Source organism: Molothrus aeneus, chromosome 6 (assembly GCF_037042795.1).
Source record: "Molothrus aeneus isolate 106 chromosome 6, BPBGC_Maene_1.0, whole genome shotgun sequence".
NCBI classification, from domain to species: Eukaryota; Metazoa; Chordata; class Aves; order Passeriformes; family Icteridae; genus Molothrus; species Molothrus aeneus.
In genome coordinates, this window is record NC_089651.1 from 19,750,607 (window position 1) to 19,774,351 (window position 23,745).

A 23,745-nucleotide genomic window follows, 5' to 3' on the forward strand; every position below is an offset into this window, starting at 1 on the left:
TGATGGCACAGGGGTTGACTCAGTCCAGCTGGTCAAACTCTCCCTTCCAGATGGAGTGGACAAAGGCTCAGTGGTGGTAAATGATGAGGGTGAGACCAGTGCCAGGGGAATGTTTCCTTTGGTTAAGTTTTTGTGCTAGCATAAAAATGTTCTATTTCAGTGGTATGAGATTTTTGGGTTTTGGGGTTTTTTTTTTAATCCCAGATGAGTAACAGGCACAATTCATCAGCCCTCTTACTCATTTCATCCAGACAGCCCTTAGACTCCCTCTGCACCATTTTTGGTCCAATAACCTCCCCTTGTATTGCTTTCTATCTGCTGCATATGCCAATACACTTGACCTTTTTCAGGGCTAATTCAGGAAGTTTTGTTGACTTCTGTAAATGCTGTCTTGGAACAGATGAAATAAGTCACAGTTCCTAAATGAGTGACAGCACAGAAGAGCTGAAGTTTAGCACAGTGTAGTAAGGAATGGCACAGGGAGTTTCTCTTTCTTGCCAGAACAGCGGGAGTGTTGGGCTCCTGCTTTTTGGCGATGAGGAAGGTAGCAAAGCAACTGGTTTGGCACTAGTTAAAGATTTTAGCTAAAACACACTCTTCTTGTGAAGTTACTGCAATGAACTGGTATTTGTTCAAGAAAATATCCAATCAGAGTTTCCTGGTCCATATCTAGTTCAGCCATTTTTTTTTCAGAAATGTACAGGTACATGTACATTTGTACTTACACAGGTGAGAACACGCTCCTATATCGCTGCACTTCTGCTTCTGCACATGGACTTTCCATTCCTGGGGCAGCTGCAAATGCCAGCTTTTCCTGCTTAAAAAAAAAGGTTATTATTACTGTATCTCATCAAATGAAGATTTTAGTGCATTTAAAATATGGAACACTAAAAACGGATTAACACAACAGATAACCAATGTCTGAGCAAGCCTTCCTGTCCATTACTGATGGAAGCTATTAGGACCAACCTGGATGAAAGACAAAGTCATAATTAACTTGACATTAACATCACATTGCTGCAATACCACTAATGTTACTCAGAAGAATCTTAAGACTTTGAATATACCTTTCTGCAGATGCTATTAAAGACAGATCCAGACTGAGATAAATCAGAGATTGCAATAAAGATTGTCTGTACCTCTCTTACTGACAGAGGAATTCCCTCTAGTTTTTGATCTCAGTCTCTTGCAACAAAGTTTCAGCCCGTAGTTGCTTTTATGAAAAATAAAACAAGCAAGCAGATATGGCCAGAGAGGTGATAGTGTGCAGCTTTTTTGAGAGTTACATCTTAAATTACAGGATTATTATGAGAACACTTAGTTTATTATCTATTACATGAGCTGTATCTTCTAGTAATGAATAAAACTATCAACACTCATTATAAATGCCAGAAGGTTTTTATCATGAAATATATTTTTTGCTTTCTTGATGCTATATGATACCACCCATCTCTAAAACCCACAAGACAGAGAAGCTACCAGAGCAGTCCTGTACCAGTTAATATTTTTGAACAGCCCTCCATATGAATAAAGATACAAGGTGCAGTGCACAGTTTAATTAGTTTATTTTTTAAAGTTCTGTCAGAAATAAAGGTGTGCATTAATTAGAAAATATATTAAACTATAAACCAATTCATCCAAGGCAACAGGAGTACTTTCATTTTGTTCAAATGCAAACCAATACAAACCTTTAACATTGACACAGAATAATCTTTTGTATCCATCATCAATGGATCTGGTCTGCTGCCATCTCTAAATAACAATAGAAAGGTCACCCTGATTTCATTTCATTAACAAGTTAAATCCTTTGATAGCAAACATGACCAGACACATCATAAGACTGCTTAAAAAACAACTCTATACATCTCACATTATCTGAGCTCCCACATATACATTACATACCAACATTTCTAGCAAAATAATTTTCCCTGCCCTGCAGGGGAAGACATTCAGAGGGAAAGAGATAACACGTTCATAATATATTACAATTGGAAAATTTGTGCCATAGCAGCTTTGCAAATACACGTACTAAGAGTCGGTGACTTAAACCATGTTAAAGACAACAGACATTTGGAAGATAAAAGAAGCTAAGCCACTTTTTAAACCACCTTGAGATCTAGTAATGCTGCAAAGCATTGATTTACAGAACAAAACCCCACTGCTGAACAAGTTACACAGGACATGGGTTAATCAAATATCTCTTTGATTGAGAGACAACTCAATGCTGCAGACCTTTCTCCTTCCATTTAAATAGTTATAGCAATTATACCTCAGTCCACCACGGTAAAACAAGTTCTGAAAAGAAGATTTGAAGAAAGGGAAAAGAGGAGAATGGAACAAGTATTTGAATAAATATTTCATAAACATTTATAATCTTTTTATGACAGTAAGATTTAACTGATACTTAGAAAATTATCTCTGACAGTCTCTCGTGTAATACTCTGACATTACAGTAATTTGTCATCACTCAGAGTTCTAGTTGGTAGTATAAAAATACAAAACCAATAGAATAGCAGCAGTCAATAAAGAATCCATATTACTGTGGCCAGTACAGAATTATACATGCAGTAGCCTTCTATTCCCTATTGGCTTGTGCTATTGTACAACTTTAACCTGAATCATTTAAATCCTGCCACCACAGGGAGTTTCCTCCTCAGAGGCAGAAGTACATCAGATCTAGCAGATAAGGCTTGAAGCAAAAATTCCATTCAAAAGTCAAATCTTCAAAAGCAAAGAAAGTGTTAATGCATTTAGTGGGTCTTGGGTATAAATGATTTGAACAGAGAATAAGGACATATTTCTAGGGTTGAGGAAGGACCTGGAGTAGGAAGAAGCTCCCAAATTACGAGTGTTTTTTCTGCCTCCCCCTCCCTTCCCTCCTGTCCCCCCAAAAACAAGAAGAGAAACAAAAGAGAATGGCAGTTTTAGAGCATCTTGAAAAAACATGGATAGGTAGCACAGCCTGAAAATGGAGAACCTGTTTACAGTGCCTTCTGTGCAGAGTGGCTCTGTGCACTGCCATGGACATTGACAGCTCTTGGTTAAAAATGGCTTTACTGGGAATGCTCCAACTGAAGACACTCCAGAACAATTCAGCTGATAGGATGAGGCTATTCATTATAAAATCTACTTTGGTTTTAAACCTGAGATCTTTCCCTATTTTGAGTAACATATGCTTACCTGTCCCCTAATGACAGAGAATCAACTAAAGTCATCAACAACTAACTGCAATTACCATTAGCCAGGAAGTTCATGTTTCAGTAGTGACAATACTCCATTGAACACAAGCCCTCTTCCATCTAATAGGTTCTACTAGCAGAAGAAATTTTACTCATCTGGATTTGATGAACAAAGTGGTAGGTTGGATCCTGGAACTTTTACCTCTCATGCAGGCAGGCAGAGTATCCTCCCAAACCATCAAAGTATAGTAGTCTTTCTTTAGTCTTTTATATTAAGCAATGCACCCTTTCCCCACTGGTATTGCTTTGATGATGCCAAATAGTTGGAACACTCTTCAGTATCTCTCAAGCTGCAGTGTCTCCAGTCTTTAGGTTGTTCCACTAGCTTGGATAAATAATACACATAAGCTCATGCATCTTTAGTTCTTTCTTCAGTATCTGGACATGTACTTAGGTTATGGGATGAACAAAACTTTTTTCTTCCCTCCTTTTAAAGACAAGATTCAGAACTTTATCAGCACCATGAAAGTTAAAATTTTTAGCACCAGTGTACTTGAACTACCCAGCTTTCACTGGTCAAAACTAACATTTACATGGCATACAACCAGTACAGAAAACAGTAATACACACAGCATTAGGAACCTCTTTGACACAGTGAATCTAGTGTTTGATAAATGAATAACTATGAAAGCCAGATTTTCTTTCTAAAAGCAAACAGGATTACAATTTTTCATCACACTGCTGAATTAATAGGCTTTCCTTACCATCCATATTGCTGAGTTGGCCCAGCTCCTATTGTCTAAAGGGACAGGAAATACCCACAGCAGTTGGATGCTGGTATGGCCAGCTGCCCATGGAGAATTCACAGGGGATGACTTGGGTACATCACCCACAACACCAAGAGATCACTTGAACAGATGCAGGTCACAAGTTCAGCTTTGGTACAAATTCAGGTTTCAACAACAGTAAAACAAATTCTGCATCATCCTCTCTGTTCAGTACATCCCTTTGCTCATGTGTGCACTCACAACCTGAAACATGTCCAACACTAGAAGATCCCACCAGCACAAAGAGATTTCATTCAAATGCTAAACTTTCATATCTCTTGATGATTGTGGTTGACATTCTGGGTCTAGAGCACACACTTCTAGAAAGATTTATCAAAATAAAGAGAATTAGGGAGGAACCTTCAGACCACATTACAAATATTTCTTCAGTGAACTCAGCTCAGAGTCATTTAGTCTTCTCCACAACACTACCCCGTATCTTTTGGAAATACCAACATCAACTCTGCATCAACATGCAACTTCCTGAAGGAGGAAAGGGTCAAAGCATTCCTGAACCCTTGGTGACATGAAAAAAAGTCTTAACCCTAACTTCAAACTTCAAGAGACACATAGCCAATTCAAAATTCTAGATAAGTCAATATAGAAACTCTCACAACTTTCCCAAGCTCTGTGAAACAAACAAACAAAAAAAAAATCCCTCATCTTTAATAATTTCTTTCCTTCCTTGCAACAGCATCTATTCCAAGGCACTGAGGTGAAAAGACTTACAGGTCTATTTGATATGACTAAAGTTTTACCAAGCTGAGATGCACAGGTTCATGCAATAGGATTTTCCCGTAGGCAGTTAAGTTTTGATTAACACTTCATTTATTTAGCTTGCTACAGAAGTAGCTTATTATTTTAAGAGAGAACCTTACCACATATTTAAACGTATGAGCTCATATAGAGAAAAATATACCAGCAACAACAAAGTTCCATTGGCAACTATGATCTTTTACAAACCCAGCCTTTGTGGACAATGAAGCTCTTTTGTGATCCGTGTGGATAAACTTGAGCAAGGCTCCGTTGCTGTGGTTAAGCCTTGCAGGCTACATGGCTCCATCAGTGCTGCGGGCCTGGAAGCCTTCCCTGCGGACACTGCTCAAGTCCAGGCGCGTGAGCACCTCGCAGCGCACCAGCAACGTGTCGTCCTTGATGAAGGTTCTCTGCTTCAAGGTCTCCAGGTGCATGAAAGTCACATAACCAAAACCTTTCGGATTGCGGTGAATTGTCGGTCTCTGGAAGGCCAGTAGCTCTGGCTTGGTTTCCATCACCTCTTCATGGTTCTGCCTTTCTGGGCCTTCTGATTGATCCAAAATAGAAAGTCGGATGGTGCCTTGGAAAGGCCAGGGCAGGTGGCTGTCATATTCCCCTTGCATAGTATGCACAAACAGAGAGATATAATTAGCACAGCGCTGAGCAGTCGGTAACTGGATATGCAGGCGCAAGCACAGCTTGTAGCCAGGCTTCCCTGTATAGAAGCCAGGACTGTGCATCACTACAGGTCTCTCTTCTTCCTGGGCTTTCTGCAGTCCACTGAAGTTCTCAATCTTCCAGATATAAATACCATTACATTGTTGTGCCTCCATTTCAGTAATCTTTCCCTCCAAATTTCGTATAGTGCGTTTGAGTTCTGCCATGTGAGTGTTCTGAGTCTCCATTTTAGCAATGAGTTCCCTGATTTGGTGATCTTGCCTCACCAGCCGACCTTCCAACTGCTGAATAGTTTCCTTGAAGTTTTCAACTTCTGGATTGCAGTTGTATGCAGCATGTGACACGTGTGAGAAGAGGGCAGGCTCAAAGTGTAGGCCATTGATGAAAGGCACAGGATTTGCAGCAGTAACACTGATATTCTGAAAACTCTGAGCCATCATCCTCATGTGAACCTGAGTGAACTCCTGCATATGTCGTGCCAGTTCATTCCTTTGCATCTAGGATTTAAGAGATACAGCATTAGGAACACATCAAAAATCTAAAATCACATTTTAAATGTGGCTCTAAAGAAAATCAAACAAGTAGTTGCTTTTGTCATGTGAGAAAAGCTGCAGCGAATCAAGGACAAAGGTGTGACAAAATAGCACTTTACCAACGGAGAGCTCCAAATTCAATATCACTGTTAGGAAAAAGAAGTTCAAATACCAGCGGGCAAATCACAGAATCATTTAGGTTGGTAAAGACCTTTAAGGGCTTTGTGTCTTTGGCCTGATGTTGATACAGCTGGGGTTCAAAGAAAGCATAGATATGAGGTGATTTCAGCATAAAATTGTAAACCTGGAAAGTTAAGATAGAATTGACATGAATGATTGCAATATAAATCAGATATGTGCATTATTGTTTTTGTTGGCATGGGACTTTGGGATGTCACAAACATATTCTTGTTAGAATAATTATCATTAGTAATAGCATATTGTATAGTTGCATAATTCTATGTAATGCTTAATAATAAGGGAACCTCTGATTGTATTTTTACAGAAGCTGCAGCATCTCCAGGAAAACATCAAAATTTGAATTCTCTGGAAAAGACTGAGAATTGGCCTTTATAATAATATAATATAATAATATAATAATAACTTCTTATTAAAGGCCAACACCCACACTTCAAATGGAGGCAATTTTGAGTGAAAACATGAAGTATTTCAGTAGTACATACAGTGAGAAATAGGAACAGTATATTTCAAACTGTGCACCTGAAAGTAAAAGCAAGATATGAAGAAATATGGAATATTTTATACTGAAAATATTCTTGTCAAGTATTCCAAAGGCAAGCACTGTGCATTCAGGGTCGCCTTCTTGTTAATGAGCATTCATGATAAAAAAAAATCAGGTTTTTTAGGAGTGATAATATCCCTATGAATCCATCATTAATTATGGTGTATACTTTCAGTAACACCGTTCAATTCAAAACAAACATATGCTGAAAGACTGTTAGTAACAAATTACTTAGAATTTTTCTGTGTTCTAAATTTGCTAAAATGTTCCATGGTACCAAATGGTGTATGAAAACTGCTGTGAAAATGAAGGGGAAAGACCCAATTTTACCGCGGGTTATTAAAAACTAGAAATAAAGGTATCTAGATTAATAATTTTAGAATTTAATAAAATTGATTTTCTTTGTGGAACTCTAGGAGTCATAAGCGTATTTAGCTACAACTTTGGAAGAAATACTAGAAGCTACTTTTTGACATGAAAGCTGAGAAAACATGAAATAATAAAAGCAAGGTCATCAAGCAAATTGTTCACAGAGCTTTTTAAATTTGAAAAAGCAATTTTGAAATGCAATGTATCAACATGCACTGCTTTAGAATTAAGATACCTCCGAACAAAAAACCCACAACCACAAATTACTGAGGATTTTGGGTTGGAAAACACATTACAAAAGCGACAGACAAAATCATGCAGAAAGTCTGCAATTCAGAAGGTACTGATAAAAGTCTTACCTTTTCAGGACACCCAAAGGCACTGTAAAAACATGGCACTGGGGCAGTAGGACAATCATTGTCATAATGGTTAGGCATCTAAAACAAAACAGATTTGATATTACTTCTCCATCAAGAGTATTTTCTTATCCAGATGGATTTTGAACAGAAAAGTTTAAAATGTACCTGAAGTCAGATCAGTTTATACCTATGGAAGTTCTTAAGGGAATACAGAAGTTTTGAACAGAAATGTTAGCTGATGATAGAAGTTATAGATCCCACTTGTATGTACTGTAACAATTCATTGACTTTGTTCTTATATTAGGCCTCGGGAAGCATTCAGGTTTCCTTGCTAGACCAAACACTTTTTGTTTCTAGCCTATCCTCCAGCCAGTTCACATTTAATTCCTTCCCTTCTGAAGGACTAGCACAATGCTTATTGTGTCACTCTTTATTATCATCTCAAAAAGTTAAATTTACTTCCATTTTTTTGTGGTCCATGTTTTCCAGATCCAGATCAGTCATCTCACTGCTCTGGATCCTGTTTATCCACTCTCCCTCAAAATCACAACAACTTTAGCTGATGCCTTAAGAGCCCTAAACAGAGCAAAGGATGATTCAGTGTTTCACAGGCAGAATCCCTGTTTATATAACCCTGGGTGTTTTTCTTGTTTAAATATCATGATGAAGCACAAGGCTAATAAATACCAGCTGTTATTACAAATGTTTAGCATTCTTTGTTCCCCACTTCTGCAATTCATTATTCTACCTAACAACAGACTTTTTCCTTTGTCATTATTAAGCTCAATCCTGTTTCTCAGAGCATTTTGCAATTTTACAAGATCATTCTTTATTTTTACCCAGGCCATCAATATAGTTGCCATCCCAAATTAAACAAATCAATATTTATCATTTTTCTGCCAATGAAGTTGTTATTGAACAGAAGAAATAATAATGGCTATTACAACAGTAATGGACAAGCAGAATTCCAGCCAGCATCCCAGTTTGGTAGTGAATTTACTTATAGCTACTTTCCAAGAGTGGCTTTCCAAGTACAAAAACTCCCCCTCTCTGCCCAAATCAAAGCCTCTTCTTGTAATGTCAGCTATAACCACTGGCAGCTGTTGGTATTTTTTCAACTCCATCCATTTCAAGATTAAAGATGTGCAGCATGGCCCCTGTCAAAAAGCAGCACAGCTGAACAATGTGATGTGCAGCCAAAATCCTACAGAAGTTTGCCAGACTGCAACTGCAAGCTGGAGCAGCATTTAAGGGAGTATCACACCTGCACTGAACATTTTCAAAGAGGCAGATAGTGATTTAGCAGCTAGTAGACAAACTGTATCTCCAAGTTTAATTTCAGATTAAAGAAGCACTGTAAAAACAAAGCATCTGACTTGGAACAAACAGAGAAAAAGGGAGTCTCTTACCTGCTCCCTGATGAGCACTGTGTTGCAATATTCACAATATATATTGGCAAGTGGACAGGTTTGGTCATGAAGCTTAAGTGATCAAACAGTAAAAAGAAAGGGGAGAAAACATCAGTAAAGTTACCCAATTTAAGAGAGAGCTAATCACCCTTGATCAGACATTAGATTTTTATTTATATACCTAATTTTGCATTTAGCTATATGCATCTGTGAAATAAAGAGAATCCCTTTACCCTAAACAGTATGTTTTACATTACTGCTTTTTCCTGGACTTATACAAGAGATTAATGAAGTTGCAGATATTTTATTTCCTAAAGCTCTTATGCTTCAAAGAAATCTGATTTTAACCATAAGTTTCCAAAATTCATGTTCAATTGTACTGGAACTATATGAAAGCACTTGTTTGTTTTTTAATTGTATTGCTGGACTATATGAGGTACATTTGATTGACAATTCACAATATTAATATCCAAGAACATTCAATAGTCCTTGAGATAAAACACATCCATATAGAGATAAAGAAATGGTAACAGCAAAAGGAAAGTATTATCCTCACTATCACCCAAGTGTAAAATGCATAGCCAGAAGAAGAATTCAGAAATTATCTTGGTCTTGTGTGGCAGCAGGTTTCCCCAAAATAGTTATCTCCTGGTACATCCTCTCTCCCAGGCATAAAAACTGCACATGTAAATACTGCTTTTTGTGTGCCATGGGCAGTAGATACAGCCTGTCTGATGGTAAGGTCAGAAATCAGTGGTTCTTACACAAGTCCACAGATCTCACACCACATGGTTCCACATAAGTTTGTACTCAAGGACAATCTCCCCCCAGCTTTTGCCTGTTCTAGGCTCATGTCCTGAGTTTGCAGCTTCTCAGCTGTGCAGCAGCACAAAGAGCTCTTCTAGACCAAAACCTTTCAGTTGTTTTTTTTTTTTGGTTTTTTTTTTGGTTTTTTTTTTTATTAACTGCTGTTCCCTTTCAAGCAAACCCATGTGAATGCAGGCTGACAGACTCCTTCTACATACCTCTTTATCTTCATAGGCCATGGATGTGGCACAGTTTGGGCAACACACTTGACGCCTCGGACACTCTTGGGTCATGTGCTCCTTCAGACGGTTCTTTGGGAAGGTTCCTTGGCACTGTAGGCATTCCACAGTGGAAAAATCACACTGCAGCTGGTGGTCCTGCAGAAGGACAGAAGAGGGATTTGATACTTCAAATCAGAACAATCATCTATTTTCAAGAGAAAGCACAGTGCAAGACAAACGAATCACAATCTTCCCTTCATGCGAGGAAATCCTTATACACTCATGCTGACTCTATCAACAGCCTGTTACTGTCCCACTACTAAGGTCAAGACTTCATATATTCAGATCTCTAAGAAAGCTCTCAGTAAAAATTTAGTTTTTATATTTATCCTTTTAATGGCATATATTATTTTCCAAAATAGTTATTTAAACTATTATATGTAGCTACTTTGAGAGGTTATTAAATAGTCTCTCAAAGTAGCTACATATACTAGTTGAATATAATAAACTTGTGTGAAGCACGGACATAGCTGATCAAAGACAGACATGAATGATCCTCAGCAGAAGGCTGCATTAGTAAAATTGTCATGCACTGTGATGTTCACTTGAGAATCACCTAACTACAATTAAATACTCATTAAAAAACAGTATGTGTAGTTATAGCCCTGAAAGAAAAATGCACGGACTCAGCATAAATGAGTACCAGATATCTATTTAAGTAACTTCAAATTTTTACTTGTCCATGAAAGCAAGGTTCCATATTTTCAAAACTACTTCTCACCTCTAAGTGCCTGAGCTCCATCTTCATGCTGCAGCCCTTGTTGGGACATTTGACCATTAATGAAAGGATTTCCCGTTTGGCAAAGTTGTCAGGAAAAAGTTGATTTTCAAGCAGAATTTCGTTGTCTACAGGACATTTGTGACCTGCATCTCTACAATGCAGAAAAGCAAGGAAAGATATTCCAATATTACCAACAGATTTCCAAGCACTTAATTTAAAATATTTTTACACCAGCAAGACATTAGTGGCCAAATAACAACACAGCAAGAACTTTAAAAACAATGGTATTTATGTGGCAATGACCACAAAATATGAAATGAATTTCAGAAAAACTGGAAACACATGGTTTCACTGGAGGTGGCATGACTGGGGTTGTAGCACTTTTCAAACTCAAACACATTTTATTTGTACAAATGGCATGTTAAGTACTCTGGAAACAAACTTGAGGAATATGTAAAGACACCAAGAACTTACAGTCCTGTTTCTGCAAGTACTTAGCTCAAACATCAAAGAATATTTCACAAACTACTTCAAAACAATTACTTAAACTTTCTTAGACCTCCTCTCATTTGTTTCTCATTTTATAAACAGCTAAGGTGATCACAGCTAAGAAAAAAAGCAAAATTGTCTTTTCTCCAGACAGACTTCATCTGTTTGGCATTACATTACACACTGCTCAGTTTGTTGGTTTTGTTATATAACCATTTGATCAGTTGGTCATCCTTCAATTTCATTATACAGCAAACAGGGTGAAAACCTCCAGACACAAAAATTATTAGTAACTATGAAAATTACACTGGACTTGGAATTGAGTGTTGCATCTGAAGCCATTTTAACAGCAAACAGACTGGAAGTCAGTGCTAACTGGTGAAGGTTTGGAACCTGATGGAACACAGATGCCTGCAATCTGCACAAGGTAACTAACAGCCTGTTCCAGTTCATCAGGTTCTGCCTACCTGCATGTACATACAAAAATCATTAGAAATAGAGTAAAAAAGGGAATCACCTCCATCAAACTTTCCAGTATCAGCTCATTCTGAAAAAGGGGATCCCCTCCATCAAACTTCCCAGTATCAGCTCATTCTGAAAGCAGTAGGCTAACATATTGATTCACAATTAAGTAATGCAGTTAAAGAACCATGAGGGATCAAAGCTCCTGAGTGCTAATGGAAACAGCAATAAAATGGAAAAGTACATGGGGTGGAAAAATGTCAGAGAGCACTTGTGGTGCAAGGATCAAAGGCCAGATCATTGTCACTGCCTGCAAGCACAAAGGGAAGTAGAACCTAGTGGGCTGTGAAGACCAGGAAGGAATTTATGTTCTTTGTTGGAAAAGGAAATACTTGCTCAGCAACTGCATCAGCAACACTGCTAGGGGAAGTGGAGGTAAAGTTGCCACTTCAAAAAGAGGCAATGAACTTCCTTTCACAATTTTGCTTGCAGAGCAAGCTCACCACATGCCTGAGAATCATACTCCTAAACAAGCAGAAGAAAGAAAACACCTAGCTTGCCTTGTTTCAGAGCTCCCTGAGCTATGACCAGTGTGATCTTTGTCACAAGCTAGAAATGTTCCCTCACTTCACAACAGGAAATCAGTTTTCACAGGTATAGCTTGGTTACAAACACCTTGTTTAGTGGAGTATGAAGACAGCTCAATAGGCCTGCTGATAAGACAGCAGCTTTATTTCTACAAAGAAAAGCTAATCATAAATAAGAGCAGCCAACAACAGATTAAAATGGAATAATGATTACCAAATCCCCAGGTTAAATAACTAGCAGATAAAGGGAAAAATAGGAATGAAATGCAATTTTCCAAAATAGGAAAGTGTAGTAAGGAAAAAGCAGTACCTCATTTTAGGATATTAAACAGGCTTCAAATACTATTTATAAGGCTCAGGATTGTGTTTAAAACACTGCTAAGATCCATCTACAAAGATGTTCCTATATATTTCCTGTGACAGAACTGAGTTTATGCGCCTCAGTTCTAGCTTACATTATAGTGAAGGCTTTCCTATGCTGGAATTATTTATCACAGTGCACTCTGCCACTCACAACAGTACCTGTGAAACAATAGCCATCTGCTACAAAGTACAATGAATATTCCTGTAAATTCCCTTGAGATTAAAATACAGGTATCAAGAGTAAAGCCAGAATAATTTTGAAAGAAAAGCCTGCTCTGTGATTTTAACAAGTGAGCAGTTTAGCTGAGAAGCTGAGACAGTTGGCAGAGACTTTAACTGCAGCCATGCCAGCTGCTGGATGAACTGCCAGCACCCTAAGATGTCCCTGCTGCCCCTTGTTACCTCACAACTCTGCTTTTCCAATAAACAAAGGTTCTGATATTTGGCAGGCTCTACTACAAACCCTAAGTCAGCTTTGCCCTAAGATACAGGAGAAGACTGGAGTGAAATTGAATTAGCTACTGCACCTGCAGTTAGTTCTTCTAAAATTTCCAGCAATATATTTTGTTGACAAGTAACATTCGTAAACACGTTTGTAGTTACTTAGGTAGATAAGCTTCTCCTCTTCCATGAATTATAGTACTTCAAAGCACTTCAGACAGCTTTATTTAAAAACTTGCCAAGATTTTCTGGGAGGCAAACATTTACTGTGATCAAATCTCATCTAATCATGTCCTTCACACTGTAAGATTGAAGAGTCCAGTTTTTAAAAGGTTTTCCAATTATTTTTTTCTAGTTGCAGCCACAACTTCTTCAACACGAACAACTACAATTGTTTGTGTAAGTCACAAGAAGCAATTACTCAAAAAAATGCTTGTCCATCCTTCATCATTTAAAATCCATAATCTCTGTGTTCACTTGAGTTAAGACAGTGGGGAAATGAGGAATAAAGAGAAGCAATTTTTCCTGGTCAAATGAAGGCTGTGACAATCACTCAGTGAAAAAAAAGCAGTACTTAGAGAATGTAAAATAACTCCTTCTGTTTTCATTTTAGTTCTGTAGAAGCTTCTCAGTACCTCAATCAATCTGGTACTGTAGACAGTACATACTGCAAATCAATACCATACTGTAGACACTACATAATCCAAATCAATAGCTTGATCTATGGATACCAATTAAGCATGCAGTTCAGCCCTTCAGGGATTCAGAGAGATCTGGCACTTCAAGCTGTCCTCCCTGCTTTCACAGTCACTCAAACTGTCCTCCAAAGAGAGTTCAGTGGGAAATGAGGGAAAACTTTTACTAGCAATGAAACATCTGAAATATTATACTGATGGTCTACAGTCTCAAGAGAAAAAAATGCTTTCCACCTTGTTTAGTATTCACTGAAACAGTCATCACTATTCATAGAAATGAAGTAAAATACAGAAAAGGTATAAAAGAAGCAGAAACTTCTGGTCATGCTCCTTTCCATGGAGAAATTCTTCCAGAGAATTTATGTAGCAGAAACTACAGAGAAGCCACAAAACTGTATTTAGAGAACATAACTGCTGGTATACTATTCATTTAGTGAGCTGCAAATGATGGATAGGGAAGAAAAATAAATGGAATACAACTATGGATAAATGGTATGAAAGACCAATCAAGAAAGCACTGTCCATTTTGCATGCTCTAAAATAAATGCCAGGGAAAAACACAGTAACACTGAAGAGAGTTTAATGATCTTTACAAAAAGTGTGCAAAGTAAGGTTGAAAATGAGCCAATTCTACATATGGGTCACACAGAATTGAATATATAAATTCCTACCAAAGTGACATTTGAGCTATCTGAGCAATTGCGGAGAAAAAAATTTGGCTTATGCTGAAAAGGAAAAATCCTACAGCATAATATCTATCAATGTAATCCAATACTCACTCACATGTGTGGGACACTGATGACTTCATTCCAGGTTTAAGGCAAGTGCTCTCTACAAGGTACTCTCTGCCCTTTCTTGCCTTTTCAATCACCCATTTTTATAAGCCCAGTCTGCTCTTCCTTTGTTTCGTATTCCCAGTCCCTCATATGCCACCTGGATTCCTCTCTCAATGCTTTGCTCACAATTATTCCCTCATCACATTCTCTCTTGCAGGTCAAGAGGGAAGCAGCTAATTTCAAGGGAAGAACTGAAAGCATGAATTGCCTTGTCTGCACCAAGAAATCAGGTTGTCTTTAGTTTCCTGCAGTTATCAAGGGAAACAATCATATGCAAAAGACAGGTAATTTTATAATCCTGAGATGGAAATGGAATTTATTCAGGGGACTTGTCTACCTTTCCTTCTTTAGTTATTATTTGAAGTTTAATAAATTTTTTAGATTCATAACCTGGGTAAATTTGTGAAAATGGCAAACCATCTAAACCTCATAAAACTTGCAAACTTGGGACATTCTGGCCATATATAGCACTTTTAATGAGTAATAAAGTTCCAGAGTTCTATTAGCACTCGTTGGTAATGCATTTTGGGCAGCTCTATTCAGTTTAGATTGACCTTAAACTGCTCTGCTACATGAATTTCTTCTTAAAAACAGCTTCCACAAGTTTTCCTTTACCTTATGGATTTGACAATGCATGCTTTGCAGAAACGGTGGCCACACGGTGTCTGCACTGCTTCCCGCAGAGCCATCAGACAGATGGGGCACTCATACTTGCTTTCCAGGGGCGGGTCGAACTCCACGTCGTAGCCCTGCGTCTCGTCGGAGAAGGAGGCGGGCGCGCTGCCGGCGGCGCTGCCCCCGCTGCAGCTCTCCTCCTTGGCGGCGGCGCTGCAGGCGCTGGCCATGGCCGCGCAGCAGCCGCTCTCCGCCTCCCGGCCCCCGCAGCTGCCCTCGCTCTGCAGCAGGCTCATGGCACGGCACTGGCCTGCAACAGGACAACAGGGTGTGTTCGGTTAGAGTCGCTCAAACCCTCCCTCCCAGGCCAGAGCAACATTTACTTCCAACCAGAAATACTGGGACAGATTGGGTTCTATGCAAAATCACTGGCTTTGTTTTGTCCCCATTATCTTTTTTTACTTATCCTCTGATATGTAGGAAAGGACACTGCATCCTGTCAGGGTAGTTCAAACACCCACTCCCCCCATGCATTTCCATAATCTCTTTCATACGACTATCTGATTTCTGTAAAAAGGGGAATGAATCATTCCTCTTTGTCCTTGCTATGTCTACTGAAATGTTTCTTTATCCTTTCCATATTATTTACTTCTAAGACATTCAAATAGATTTTGTGTGGGAAAAATGCCATACAGAATTCTATTTTCTTGGAGGACAACAGCTCAATTCCATAATCTCCTTGCAGTGTATATATCTTATTTAGCATTTTCTGTATCAAGCAATTCACAATATAGATTTCAAACTGACTTAGCTGCAGGAACACAAATAAAAGTCCAAGCACCTAAACCAAGCAGCTGATGTGCTGTAAATGAAATTCAAATATACAGCACTGCTGATAACATTTTAAAACTGCCAATAGGATTTTAAATGGAATAAGAAGCTACACATGAGATAAGGATAATAATTCCACACCTCAAAAGCTATCTACAAATTACTAGTACTCAAACAGAGCTCTTGCTCTCCTTTCCCTCTTGCAGGCTAGCTGGCAGGGAGGACAAGGGACATGATTGTAAGAACAGAAGATAAAAGTCACCTTTCCCTGAAGAGTGATGGATGGCATAATAAAGCCTGCTTTTACAACAGTCCTCCAAAGCAGGGTGAACCCATAGGTATGAAAAGAAAAAGTACAGGTATCCCCAAAGAGATTGCTAGTGTTCCTACACATACAAGAGAACCTTAAAAAAAGGTCTTAACAACAAATAGAAATTCTAAAGACCAAGAAACCTTCCTCTCCCCTGATTTTTTTAATGGTTACAATAATTTTCTTAGAATCCCGCTGTGGTTAGTTTTCTATAAATGACATTTCTTTGAAACACAGAGATTATCACCAGGTGCAAGGCAGTATGAGTAGTCTGAGGGTTATGGAGCCAGGCATGCAAAACAAGCCCAACAAGCCCAGATTTGATAATCTTTTGCACAGCAGTATAGGCAAAAGTCTCTTGCAGTGTTCACCTAATGAATTCATTGTAATACCATTGAGTCATTTGAAATATATTAGGGATGGAAATCCAATCAAGAGAGGAATCCTAAGAACTGTTTATCTGCATCACTACTGCAGATGCTGAAGGCAGAAGAATTAATAGGATTACCTTGACCATGAACTCACAAAACTGAACATTTCCTTGCTTATATCAGAATTTGAATATCACAACTATTTTTACAAAATGTTCATGGATAGGAGGAGGGCACACAGGTAGTTTTATTTGGGTACTTATTTTATGACATCTTTTGTGTCATAAAATCAACAGAAATACTAATCACACAAGGCCTCAACTAGCATTTATGAGAATATATATTTTGAACACATGCAAAAATCACAGGAATGTGCTTTAGGCCGTCTACATGATAAACAACTGGCAATACTGCCCATGATAACACACTATGAGCTATTTTTTCCAGCTATCCAGACCAAAAAAAGAGGCATATCTATCCAAAGAAAAACAAAGTTACCATATTTTGGTTAGATATAGTTAGAATAATCAAACCAGAATGTTTATTCTGTTGTATAAATAGATGACTTTCCATCTTGTTGAGGTATGCAGGGGTATGAGAAGTATCTGAAGAGCAGCATTCTTGACATTTCCAAAATACCATTAAGGTACAGAGCCTCAAAGCACAGGCTGACAGTTCTGAGTTGTACTGAGCTGGCCAGCAGTGCTCCCTTTCTGCAGAAATAACTCCAGAGCAGAGCTGTCTGGAACTGCACCCAGAGAGTGCTGCTCACTTCCACTCCTGTTTTCCACCCCTGTTTTCCACCCCAATGTATTGTCCCTATACATTATCCACCATGACAGGCTTTAATACTGAGGCTCCTAAACAAAACAGTAATGCAAATTAAATACCAAGCATGCTCCCAGCAGCTGCTCCAGCCATAGTCCAGACATGACCAGTTTAATCCCATAAAGGCACCAGTTCCCCCTGTGACTGAGAGTGGATGCAGAGGAATCAGTGCTTAGAAAGATGCTCTGTGTGACAGAGATTTATAGACTGCCATCAGTAGATCTACCCTCTCCAGAGAAGAAACCCAGCTTGTTTCCACTGTTAAACTAACATAACTAATTTAACAACTGCAGCAGAGGATGATCAGTCCATAGGCCACATCTCATGAAAAATCACAGGAACTAAATTGGGTCAATGGAGTGGGAATGTTGGTATGCAGGATATTAGAATCCACAGGCCAGCCTAGGACTGAAAAATTCACATTACTCTAAGCCACAGAGATATATTTAGTGAGACTAAGAAAGGGAAGAGGAACATACGTCCCTTTAGTAATGTCAGAAAGGAATTCAGGAAGTCACAAGAAGAAATATAAAACAGCTTTAGTCAAATTCAGCTGTCACATTAATTGCAAAGAATTGCAGTTACTGTGAATTGTGTGACTCTTCTCTTGGGCTGTTCCCAGGAAAAAAAATCCCATACTATTTACAATTCTGTTCTTACAAAGAAGAATTTGGCTTGGTATAATCTCACTAGTTGAACACTTTGTAGATTTAAGTGCTATGCAAGCAGTGTTTCTTTGGCCATGTGAATTGTTCCTTCAGACATAGCATGTCAGTATATTCAGTCTATAGAAACAAACTGCCATACTAGAGTCAGTTTAATGAATGAACCACTGCAGTCAACATCCCAGTCTGACACAAAACCCCCCTTATTCAGTGGTATACTGCACTCCTACATGGAGCTTTTTATCTGCATATGACCAAGAGGTTCACAAAAAAAAAGTGCACATCTTTTTAACTTGGGAAATTCAGACACAAAGAGGCAGCTTAAGGTGATTAAGAGCCAGATTTTAAACTTTGTTCATATTTTATCTAAGATAGGATTCCTCCTACAACTCTTATCTATTTCATCTTCTCTGTGAGCAAAATCCTCCTTCTTCTGCACATATTTTAGGTGTGGGGCACGGCACAATTTTCCAAATCAAAATCCACACTGCTGTTACTCAGACAACTAACCAAGGCCTTATTACTCCAGCATAGTTTAAACGAATTTCTCTATATGTTCTAACTCCTGTACTAGGAATTAGACCTGTTTCTTGTGGAAATTACTTTATCCTCCGAGAGTAGAACATAGGTTTAATTTCTTGGACAGAGCAATGCTAGGACAAAACCAGCCACAGAAGAGCGTACTTTGAATGGTAATGACAGGTCTTTTCCCCAGTGAAGGTAGAGCAGACAATCTGTGAGCTTACTGTAGCAGTTTTTCACCTTCCTCTCCTGGGGAGTTCAAAAAATGCTTAGGCTGGAAAAGGGTAGATTTTAAACCCCAAACTAGGATATATCCCAAAATTCAAATCAAGCTACTACCCTTTCTTTTTGATTATGAAACAGGTTTCCAGTGAAATAAAACTAAGATCTCCTAAGAACCACATCAGTTTTTCTTCTTATTGATAATAGTTGTTATTCTTCCTCTGTGCTGAACAAAACTAAGTCAAATGCAAGTACAAGAATAGCCAAATATTAATTTAAATATCCTGTGTACACCACAGCCTTGAGAACTTATCATTTTTTTAAATGTTAGTTGTTTGACACATTAAACACTTTTCTAGACTGCTCTCTGTACCTTTTTTTGTTTCCACAACATCCAGCTCTCAGACCTAGGAACAGCAGCAATTAAACTGGATCATTACGTGGTAATTCTTGCTTTTGCTAGCGTGAGGTGTCTAAGGCAGAGACAGTCTTAAACTACATTTGGTAATGTACCTGAAATGCTCTTTTCTAGAGGTAGGAAGTGCTGCCACACCTGCTGACTCTGGAGATAAGGGGCTCTAGCTTGGGCACAGAGGTACCCAGGCCTTGGGCTGGCAAAGGTTGATTTCGCTCTCCAAGGCAACAGCCGTGTTGTTTGCCAACAGAAAGGAAGGTGCTTTCCATGCCAAGTGGTAATGGACAGAACTTGTTTGATCATTACCTCTGCTGCAGAAGCCTGGGAATGCCCTAAGGATGAAACTTTCATGCCCCAGAAAAGACAGTGAAAGGACAGTTAAAAGAAAAGGAGTTCCCATCCCACTCTTTCATCCATTATGACACCTTTCTTCACCAAGTAACCTGTGCTCTGTTGCTATTTACACTGCCACATTACACAGTGATTAGGCTGATGTGAGATAGCACAGTCAGACCAGAAGAGCAAACTCCTGTGAGAATAATGTACCTTATGATGGACAAAAACTACTTCAAAACAGAATTTAAACTGCTCATATTTTAAATTAATGCATGCAACAAAGCTCAGTACTCTGATTTTTCAACTCCTGTAGTATAATGAAGTTTAGGTAGGACTTATAGATTTTCAAATGCCAAACTCCTCTAAATAAAAAAAAAGAAAAAAAAATCACTGTTATCAGAAAATGTCTTCAGATTTCCTGTAAAACCCCACTATCATTAAGAGTATTAGGGAGGAGTAAAAGTAGGCATTGTATACTATTAACACTGAAATATGAAATCATATTTTCAAGCACTTACTTAAGGAATATTGTGCAAGGAAGTATCAGTTGCTGTAAGAGAAAATTTTTATTGTAAATCAGGAAGTGCTTAATACAATTAATTTCCACATGACCTTTTCTGGAAAATTGTCACTGACTACCCATAAAAATAATGAATCAATACAGAGGACTATTCCAAATCCTTTTTCTTACTCAAAGTTCACAAATATAATTAATTTCCTTGCAGCCTGGCCAGCGCACATCCAGCAGGGGAAATGCCTTTAGCACTGCATCGACAGAAAAACTGGCCAAAGTTTTCTCCTTTCTTCAGCGGCCTTGTATATGTATGTATGTATAGATTTCTGGGTCATGGGACTGACAGACCAGTGGAGTGACTTTGGATAATTTGTTTATGGAGTAATACTTGCAACACTTATTCCCAGGCACATTAATCAATAGTCTACTGATAAGCACCATATGTTTCCAGTAGGAGCTATGTAGCTATCATCACTATGGCCTCATCCAGGCAGAACACATGGAATTAAGCTAATGCCTTTTAATTAATGGCTATAAAACACTTTCATTTCAAAGCTATCAAATGGCTAGACGAGCTGAAGCAATAGGAGATTCAGGCAGAACTTGTAACTGCAAAAACTAAATTCTAATTTCTTGTGAAAGTCTGCAAGCATGTTGCTTATTTTGCTGAGATACAAACTTTCTTTTTTTTTCTAATAGCAGTAACCTTTCAGACATCCAAGTCTTCTGGACAACCACCACACTCACAGCATTTTAACATGTGAACCTAAAGACTTGAAAGAAGAATTTTTGTTTGAGGCAAAAACAAACAACATTCAGAGCTCACTAGACTATCAAGAGCTCCTAGAGCAGAGCAGCCCTTGGGGATTTCTGAAGACTTCCAGGTGATTTCTCTTTATTTGGAAAGAATGCTGTCAGGCTTTAATCACCTAAGTATTTTCATGCTTGAATATTACTTAGGAGACTAGATGGTGGCACACTCACAGTTACATTCATATTTCAACTTATTAAAGTATGTCAAAACAAATTTAATTTTAGTGAGCAGTAGAAGCATACTATACTGTATTTAAGACCAAGATATTCTATGGGTTTTTCCATAACAAAAAACCAAACCCAAGCCAAAATTCCCTGAAACTTTCTTCAGTTTATAAACTTTTAGACAGAATTTCCTGGGAAATGTCCAGAATAACAAATACAAGGAAAACACTGTTAGTGAGAAGAACAGTACTATTTAACTCTTTACGTTGGCAGTGACTGTGGTTTCTGCTCTCCCTTTGCACACTAAGAACACATTGAGATATGCATTATGCCTTTCTATAGCCCTCAGTAGATCTACAGAGAATGCAAGATGCTGCCCTAGTGGGGACAAAGTAAACACCCAGAAAGCACTTAAAAACAGGGAGGGAGGGGTATGGCTGTGAACAAATGTGATTTCCACAAGGCACAGGCTCCAGGCTACACTTAATTACCACCTACCTCTACAGGCATGAGACATTAGTAAAATGATCTGAGACCCTGGGAAAGCAAACAGTGAACTAAACACACATTCTGAAACAACTAAGACATGACTCCTTTTCACTCCATCCGATATTTACTTTTGTTTTCTTTTTGATATGCTTTATACCCAGAATATTTTATGGCCAGTTTTCACAGTCTGGATCTAAAACATTTTTTTTTTTTTTACATGTGTTTAGCTAATCTGTGCTACTGAGATACAAAAGTTACTCTTCTTGACACAGTAAACTCGTCGAAGTTCAGTGGGTGAAGAAAAGAATGCACATTCACCTCAGGTATATTTTCACGCTGAAGTTCTATCAGCATAGGTATCTACTGTGTGTCTTGTGTAATACAGTAGCAGTTTTCAAAGATAGAAAGCAGCGCTGCAGTGTTGCAATACTCTGAAAGTTAAAAAGCCATTTATGTCTTGACAAGTTCTCATTCAACAGAGTCTGACTGAGCTCCATGAATCTTCACTCACTGGGAAAAGCTGTAGGTAATGTGGAATATGCAGAAGAATTATGCCCAACATGACACCATGAAAACAATCCAAGTGCTTTTATCAGTATACTTCTGTAACTTTTTTTTCCCCTTTCTTGTACTAGAAGGACAAGTTTCATGGCCTTTTCATTCTATGGGAAGACAAAGCAGTTTGCTGGGAAGTCATTTAACAGCTGGTGAACACAGTGCAAAATTCACCCAAAGCTTCAAATCGACACTTTATTAATCACTCACAGTGGTATCTAAGACACCACAAAATCCACAGAGCTGAGGGGTAGCGTGCAGAAGGTGTCAGAGGCAAACATGGGGGAATACTTTCGGCAAGCTTTAATGACTAGGTCTAAGGGATATAATTAGAACATTTTCCTCCCACCTACAGCTGATATTTCCGTTTAAGCATGAAAAGACTCAGCGTGACCTATCTGAGCCAGAAAAAAAAAAGATGGAAATTACTAGTGAAGTAATAATTTCTAACTCGTGTTAATAAAGTTACCGTAAATATTAAATATCGCCAGTCTCTACGAGAAAATAAGGGCTATCGGGTTTAGAAACAGTAACCTATCCTGCAAATTACCCTTTAACGTGTTCCCGAATAATTTACTGTCTATTTCACAGCGGGGAATCCAGAGCCCAAGTTCAGCTGACGTGCTGGAGACGAGCGGGAGCACAGCCCGAGAGCCCCCGCTGCTCACGCTCCCGCCGCTGTCCGAGGGCAGCCGCCGGGGCAGAGGCGGGGCAGACGCAGGGCAGAGTCGCTCCGGCCGGGTTCCCACTGGGAACCCGGGCCCCGGGCCGTGCCTGCGGGCCCTGGGCCGACCGGGCTCAGCCCCGCTGCGCTGCCCGGGCCGCGGTTTCAATTCCGGAGCGCAGCCGGCGCGCCCCAGCCCCACAGAGCCCTGCCCCAGCGCAGGCCGCCCGCCCCGGCACTCCGGCCGAGCCATGCCCCGAGCTCGGTGGAAGGGACCGCAGGGCTCCGCGGGGCAAGGCAGGAGGCGGCTCTGCTCCCCAGCCGGCAGCCCCGGCGCGGCGAAAAAACGCTCCGCGCCCGGCACCGCCGCACGCCCGCAGCGGCCCGAGTCCAGCCGGGCCCTCGCTCCCCGAGTCCGGAGTGCAGGCCCGCCGCAGCCCCCAGCCGCCCCGCGCGTTTCGCCGGACTCACCGCGACCCGCGGCCGCTCCCAGCCCGCCGCCGCTTCCGCTTCTGCTCGGGAAGCGCCGCAGCCGCCGCTCGGAGCCGGCGCGGCCTCCCGGGGGCCACGGCCGCTGCAGCGCCGTCTGCCGCCGCGGAGGGGCAGCGCCGCCGGGGCGGGGCGGGGCGGGGCGGGCTGGCGGCAGCTGCGGTGTCACCGTCCCCTCCCCGACACGCACAACGGTGTCACTGTCCCCCCTTCCCCGACACGCACAAAGCTGTCACTGTCCCCGTCCCCGACACGCACAAAGCTGACACCACCAGCGGCTGAATCCTCCTGCCGGGCCGTGTTCGCTCCGCGCTGCTGGTGCTTCTATGGAGAGCCATTAGGATGCGCTCCGCTCCGCCCTGAGCGCTGTTAAAGACGAGGCGCTGAAAGCCGGGCGTAGTGGGGGT

The 23,745-nt window shown here is 39.9% G+C and overlaps 2 protein-coding genes across 2 annotated transcripts in view; one reads left to right on the plus strand and one right to left on the minus strand.

The window, feature by feature from the left end:
* PRR5L (proline rich 5 like) overlaps nucleotides 1–1,641 on the plus strand; it is a 37,714-nt gene extending 36,073 nt beyond the window's left edge. The window contains exon 11 of the mRNA XM_066551270.1: nucleotides 730–1,641. The gene's annotated coding sequence lies outside the window, so the exon portion shown is untranslated. The remainder of the gene's footprint in view (nucleotides 1–729) is intronic.
* On the minus strand, nucleotides 1,542–23,332 carry TRAF6 (TNF receptor associated factor 6). The gene is made up of 7 exons (XM_066551269.1): nucleotides 23,321–23,332; nucleotides 15,150–15,459; nucleotides 10,662–10,812; nucleotides 9,878–10,036; nucleotides 8,853–8,924; nucleotides 7,444–7,521; nucleotides 1,542–5,937 (listed from the first exon to the last, which is right to left on the minus strand). Exons 2-7 carry the CDS (start codon nucleotides 15,443–15,445, stop codon nucleotides 5,056–5,058), a joined length of 1,638 nt encoding a protein of 545 aa, XP_066407366.1. The 5' UTR covers nucleotides 15,446–15,459; nucleotides 23,321–23,332; the 3' UTR covers nucleotides 1,542–5,055.
* Nucleotides 23,333–23,745: the final 413 nt, after the last annotated feature.

Excerpts from the sequence above, each read along its gene's own strand:
- TRAF6 (XM_066551269.1), bottom strand. The coding sequence starts at position 15,445 with ATGAGCCTGCTGCAGAGCGAGGGCAGCTGCGGGGGCCGGGAGGCGGAG. Across the intron at positions 10,037-10,661 it reads TGGAGCTCAGGCACTTAGAG|GACCACCAGCTGCAGTGTGA; the intron begins GTGAGAAGTAGT and ends GTCCTTCTGCAG. Across the intron at positions 5,938-7,443 it reads CCTTTGGGTGTCCTGAAAAG|ATGCAAAGGAATGAACTGGC; the intron begins GTAAGACTTTTA and ends CTTAAATCCTAG.